Consider the following 6872-nt stretch of genomic DNA (forward strand, 5'->3'; position numbering starts at 1 on the left):
CTTCCTCGATCTTGCACGGGAATTTGTCTTCGAGCTGGAAGACGGTGCTCACCATCTTCCCCTTCCCCTTTCCGTCCACACCTTGGATGTAGCACATTCTCGCCATTGATTGGTCTCCCAACATTATGGCGATCCCCTTCTCGGTTGGGAATTTCATCATTAGGTGGTAAGTGGAAGCGGCCTATGATGATGTTGTATGCTGATGGCTGGTCCACAACCAGGAATGACATGATGTGGGTGACCTCGATCCCCCAAGGTGTCCCATCGTCGTGACCCTCTCCCCGGAGAAGCCGAAGAGTGGGGTGGAGATCGGGGTCGGTCTCTGTCCGGTCAGCTTCATCCTGTCCAAAGCTGATTTGAAGATGATGTCGGCAAAGCTGCCGTTGTCGATCAGGATCCTTCGGACGAGATTGTTGGCGACCGGGGCCGAGACGACTATCGCGTCATTATGCAGGTGGAGAACCCGCACCACCTCCTAGTTGGTGAAGAACATGGACTCGAACGGGGTTGGAGGGGGAGCCTCGTACGTATGGTTGATGTAGTGTGCTATCTTCCCCTGGGAGACTTCTCGCACGTACTTCTTCCTTTGCATGCTCGAGTCTCCGAACTCCGAGCCGCCCATGATTGAGTCCACGATGTGCATTTGCGAGCTCTCCGGTTCTTGGTTCGCCGTCCGATCTATGACGGTTACCGTCGCCGGACCTTTCCTTTCCTATCACGGGCGTTCTCCGTTTGCCGCGGCCGTCCCGATCATTCTAAGTACGTATTCCTTCAGCTTCCCGTCTTGAATGAAGGCTTCAATCTGACGTTTGAGCTGGTAACATTCGGACGTATTCCTTCATGATGCTTGTCTCGTCTTGACACCTGAAAAGTGGGAAAGAGAGTGTGAACTACAAAGGGGAAACAGAGGGGGTGCCTCTGTTTACCTCTTCGACGCTCAACATTAGTAGGATTGAGGTGGATAAAAGAGGTTAGGTGTTTAGAGAGCCGAGGGACATTTTGGGCAATCCCTTGGCCGAGTGGACACCCTTGGTTCGACCATTGGCCGAGGCAGGCCTCTTAGGCCGGCCAATGGCCGAGGGTGTCTTGGGCCGGCCATTGGCCGAGGCTGGTTCTTGGGCCGGCCAATGGTCGGGAATAGCTTCGAGTCGGCCATTGGCCGAGGCAGGCCCTTGGGCCGGCCAATGGCCGAAGGTATCTCGTGTCGGCCATTGGCCGAGGCTGGCCCTTGGGCCGGCCAATGGCCGAGGATAGTCTTGACTCGGCTATTGGCCGAGACTGCCCCTTGGGCCAACCAATGGCCGAGGGTAACCTTGAGTCGGCCATTGGCCGAGGCAGGCCATTGGGCCCGCCAATGGCTGAGAGTATCCTTGGGCCGGCCATTGGCCGAGGCAGGCCCTTGGGCCGGCCAATGGCCGAGAGTATCTTGGCCCGGCCATTGGCCGAGGCAGGCCCTTGGGCCGGCCAATGGCCGAGAGTATCTTGGCTAGCCCTTGGACCGGCCAACGGCCGGGGCAAGCCGCCGGGGCGCGATCGATGCCGTCTCGCCTTTGTTCGGCCCCGATCGGGGTCAGGCCGATAACACCGAGGTCTTGCAGAATCATGTAGATGAAGAAGATTATGTTGCGAAGGAGATGGAGCTGTTGTCGCTGCCGTTTTGTTTAGGGTATATATTACGAATATAAAGTAAAAAAAGAGAACTACAACTACGAGTAAGAATCTAGTGTTATTAGGCTCAGTGGAAATTACACCAGAAGTCGCAATACAATTAAAACCAAGAAGAGACTGAAAACCAAACATTTAATGAAACGGACTTTGTTTGGGCGGGTATGAACATAGGCTCAGAGGCTCAGACATCAGAAAAAACAAACAAAGAGCATAAAAACATGAAACAAAATATTTGTTTAAAAAAAGTGACTTGAGCTAAAACTTAAAATATGAGAACAAAATAATAATAAAATAAAATAAAAACATGAAAAAGAGCTTAAAAACATTAAATAAATTATTTATTATCTAATATAATATAATTATCTATCCAAGGCAACGCGCAAAATATATCGTTTGTATATAATATATATATATATATATATATATATATATATATATATATATATATATATATTTAAACTTGTAACCGTGGGTTGTAACTGTAGATGGAACTCCTTGGATTGTTTTAATTTAGTAATTTGTTGAGTTGAAAGAAAATATTTCTTAAGTTTCAAGCAAGTATGTTGTTTCATAATATTCTCTAAATAAAAAAAAAAAAACAAAAAAAAAGATTTTATAGGAAAAAGTACTCACAAATTTTGTTTGAAATTTTAAACCAAAGGAAATACGCTTTGGGAAAAACAAAGTTGAGAAAACTTCCATTAGATATAATTGTAAGTCAAAAAAAGAAAGAATATGTAATGACACCGTTCTCCCGTGTTTACTATCACATTATTCGTTATTTATTTTCTGTTTCTATTTTCAATTTTCTTGTCAAACGATAAGAAAAACTTTTTTTAACATTTTTTTTTCATCGTTCTATTCCCTATCCAAATATGAAGGGTGTTACAAAAAACAAGTTGGAAAGCACGAATGAAGAAAATTTTAGCCGGTAGTTAGCGTGAACTTTTGACTTTACTCACGAAGCTGCGAGGAAATGAAAATTCTCAACGGTAACTAATTTGCCGTATTTTACACTTATTCTTAATGAACGACCAAAACATGTGTTGATTGAATTTTATTTGAAAACAATATATATATATATATATATATATATATATATATATATATATATATATATATATATATATTGAAGTCCCTGCTGCACAGAAGGGTTAATTCAAACATAACAGCTTAGACCAGCAAAATCAAGCAGGTACTTTTATCAGCATGATAAGTCGGCCAAACCATTCTCTTAAGTTGGATAATTGTGGTTTAAAGTACATGATAATCAATCTGTTTTTTTTTTTTCTTCAAACGTGATAATCAATCAAATTTCACAGCAGCAGGACTAACTAGTCAGACAATTTAAAAGCTTCGCTACCATGACAACTGGCTGCTGTTCAGCGAGTAAAACGGGCGTACAAAATGCAGAAAGAAGGCCTAAAAATTATTTCCTCAAATACAGCAAAACTAGGTAAGATTTATATTATTCAAACAGCAGAGAACAATGCCATGTTCTGGATTCTAATTTTCTAAACATAAAGATTGTATGAAATTCCCAACTGTTCTCTGAAAGTCATTTCTCCGTTAAATATGATGAAGTACCTCTGAAAGTCATTGCTCCTTTAAATATGATAAAGTACAACAGCTTATGGCCAATGAACTCTAACAATGTGTTTCTAAGAGTACTTTCTTTAGTTTCAAGCAAAACCTCCAAAATAACCCCTGAAAAAAAAATATGTAATCAATAATTAGCAGAGGCCTACCATATCTTATCGGCTAAAATATTAGCCCAATTTGACAACGGTTACAATTTTATATATCGAAAGCTTTACATGAAGGAACATCTCACCATCCATTTTATTTGAAATATAAATAAACAGATTAACAAAAATGTTATATGTCTTGATTCAGCAAAAGAAACGAGTTACTTTTTATGCATAAAAGACAACCAACCATTGCTATACAGAAGACGGACATCACGACTGAGAAGTTGAGAGGAACGATTGTAGTCCGAAAACAATGAAAAGAACCCCTCCCGATAGAGCAACCTGCGACACAATGGCAGTTCAAGTTACGTGATTTCTTGGAACGGTATAATTTTCGTAAATGACATTGAGAAAGCATCATAATTACAATTTTCTCAGATATCTGAGACGCCAAGCTCTTTCCACCAAGAACAGCAGCAGTGGTACATAATGCTTGTCCTCTACAACAACAGCAAAAAAAAAAAAAAAAAAAAAAAAGTTAGATATATATGTTTCTTATTCATAAAAGCCATTTCTAACTGCAACAGAGATGGATGAACATGTTAGGCTTTTGACGTCATGATTAATCTAAAGCTCAAAATAACTCGACTTTGTGCGTTCATGTTTTTTTTACTTGTTTTTCATGTAAGCCAAGGAAAGGCAGAGACTAAATATACTATCAAGCAAAATCAACTTAGTCAAGCTACAAAGATAGCTTACATAATTCCACCAAGAACCACACCAAATGGATTCTCATCTGCAGCTAAACCAATGGTAGCAAGCTGGACGAAAAAAAAAAAAAAAGTGTTAGTAAACATATAAAATAGAAAATCTATGTGCGTCTGGATTTCACCAGGTTGTTACACTGACCTGGCTCTTGTCACCCCATTCACCAAAGAAGGTGATGGAAAATGCCTGTATAAAAATAAATCAGCATGATTGTAAGGGATAGGTACTTGCTGCACAACATCATATTCAATAACGTTTGATAAGAATTTTTTTTTTTTTTTTTAACAAGGAAGCTTAAAAAAACCGACCTTCAAAAGAATTGGTGAAAAAAACTGTGCAAGCATGGGCTGCTTCTGCTTTTTTAATTCGTCTGCGTCCTGGGGAGGGAATTGAAATAAATGAGTACAATATGATTTAAAGATTTGTTACGTAATACCCGAAGGAAACAAAAATGTTTTGTAACTTGAAAATTATATCGGATAGAAAGTGTAGATCGGAATACTCAATTTTTTTATGCCCAGTCCCAAAAATGTACCAAAGTCAAAACAACGTACCTTATCGTTAGTCTTGCCGGACTTAAAATCAGCATCCTATTAACAAAACACGATGGAATCACAACGAATTAATTTAAATCCAAAAAACAGATATATTTAAAGTTAAACTAACTAAAACAAATTAAAAACCCCAACCAATTTCGCTTCGACTTCTGCCAAGTCTTCAGTCTCCCTGTTGAACGAACCACAGTTAGATTCCATTTACAAGACCAGAACTTCAATATTTCAGCTGATCTTTCAAATTCATAGAAATTGATATTGAGATTATAAACTAAAAAATAATAATAATAAAATTATTACCCTCCCCCGGTGAAGGCGTCCCATAAAGACCATAAGCCGAACCCGAAGAACAACACTGTCGTCACATGATGAGTCAGCTTCCGTGAGAGCTGCACAAACAGAATAGAAACATGGATCCGAATCAATTATAAGCAAATGGCTAAACTCCATGAAATCAATCAAACAGATTATAAAATAATGTGTTCAACGAATATGATTTCATATAACATCGAAATTCTGACCAAATTAGGAGCTGCCCAGCCAACAACAGCAGATAGAATCGTCATGACCTATGCCAGATAAAGTATTCTAGTGAGAGTATGAATTGAAACCTCCAAAGAAGAGATAAGCTTCTTGATGTTTGAATCTCAGCGAGTACTAAACAGTAACCAAACAAGAGATAGCTTACAATCAAAGCTGAAAGACAGCCAGTCAAGACAAGTCTCCTTGGGTGTCTCATAGCCAAGATCTATAGGAATAAACCATTATCAAAATGTCCAATTATTCAGAAACCCATAGCATGTTTAATTATCTACAAAGCAAACTAAAGTAACAAAAAACAAAGGCCCCCTTTTAGACATAGGAAGAAAAGAAAAAAAGAGCTTATCCAATAGAGGAATATCGTTCATTTCTTTTTTTCTTTTCTTTTTTTTTTTTTAATAAAAGAGGAATATCATTCAGAAAGCTATCGAAGCCCACATATTACTCTTCTTAGTTTTGTTGACTTCAATTAAAACCATTGAGAACTCAAAGAAAAACAGTTGATTCAATTGCAAGAAAAGCTTCACTTAAGAACAATGGGATTTCACTTATGAACTCAAATATTTCAATCCAGCCCAAATTTATAAAATAAAATAAAAAAACAATGGGAGCAAACCGCGGCAGCAAAGAAGGTCTTGTCGCCGATCTCCGAGAGCACAGTCATTGCAAGAGACTTCGTTAAACCCTAATTAAAAATAAAATCCAAAATTGTAATCACAGAAACAGACAATAAAGGAATGAGCTTTAATGATTAAAAAATTTGAAAGCGAACCTGAACGACTGAGCTCATTCTCGCAGCTTCGGGGTTTGCACAGAGAGAGAGAGAGAGAGAGAGAGAGAGAGAGAGTTAGAATTTCACGGACTCGCTCACAGACTGGGAATCCCTCTAAGAATTGGCGAGTCGGATCTTAATCTCTCTTCGCATACGGAGGAGGCGAAGAAATGTACGGAGAATTATGTTTAGGCAGTAATTTGGTACAGAAGGTGTAGAAGGCGTTAGCGTGCAGATGCGATTCTTTTGTGGGTGAGAAAAATAATGGCAGCGAATCAGGGATGCGATGGAATCAGTAAATTTTTCTCCAATAATAATGAAGTCCACTGAAGCCACCAATTTGTTTATTATTATTATTAGAGGCTCCTTTGTATAGAAGCTCCTGAACAACACCTACTTGAAGTAATTTTTTCTTCTTCTTTAAAAGCGAAATATAATCAACCATTTTTTTTAATGGAATATAATCAACCATTTAGAATTGTATCGGATACGGTAGCGGCTAAATAACAAATAAAAAATGACGTGTGCTGAGAGATGAGATCCACATAACATATTGTATACTATTTGAGTTGGTGGTGTGGTCCACGAAAAAGTTCAATCTACGTTTCAAGAAAAAGAACTATTGTTGTCGGTCGTTCTCGAAAAACCCGAAAAATCAAGAAAACACATCGTCCAAGGGGTCGATAGTTAGGTCGGAGGTCCTAAGGACCGACGACCTTCTTCCACGAGTCGACTGACAAGTCCTCGTGTCGAATCTATACAATTCCTCGAGTCGAGTTTCACGGCCACGAGTCGACTGACAAATCCTCGTGTCGACTTTCACAAAATCTCGAACTCGGAAAGTCCAACGGACCGGGTCACTGAAAAACCCACCAAGGT

At 39.4% G+C, this 6872-nt stretch overlaps 1 protein-coding gene across 1 annotated transcript; it reads right to left on the bottom strand.

Annotated features, from left to right (window-relative positions):
• Positions 1 to 2935: 2935 nt before the first annotated feature.
• On the bottom strand, positions 2936 to 6338 carry LOC149402516 (GDT1-like protein 5). Its single transcript, XM_089609547.1, has 13 exons — positions 5994 to 6338; positions 5838 to 5906; positions 5370 to 5429; positions 5203 to 5250; positions 4982 to 5070; positions 4817 to 4853; positions 4682 to 4717; positions 4436 to 4504; positions 4269 to 4313; positions 4119 to 4180; positions 3787 to 3859; positions 3607 to 3701; positions 2936 to 3375 (listed from the first exon to the last, which is right to left on the bottom strand). The coding sequence occupies exons 1-12, from the start codon at positions 6009 to 6011 to the stop codon at positions 3630 to 3632; spliced, it is 678 nt and encodes a 225-aa protein (XP_089465673.1). The 5' UTR covers positions 6012 to 6338; the 3' UTR covers positions 2936 to 3375; positions 3607 to 3629.
• Positions 6339 to 6872: the final 534 nt, after the last annotated feature.

The sequence above is a fragment of the Urtica dioica genome, chromosome 3 (genome assembly GCF_054948205.1).
Source record: "Urtica dioica subsp. dioica isolate 48M chromosome 3, U.dioica_male_clone48M_v1_H2, whole genome shotgun sequence".
In the NCBI taxonomy this organism is placed as follows: Eukaryota; Viridiplantae; Streptophyta; class Magnoliopsida; order Rosales; family Urticaceae; genus Urtica; species Urtica dioica.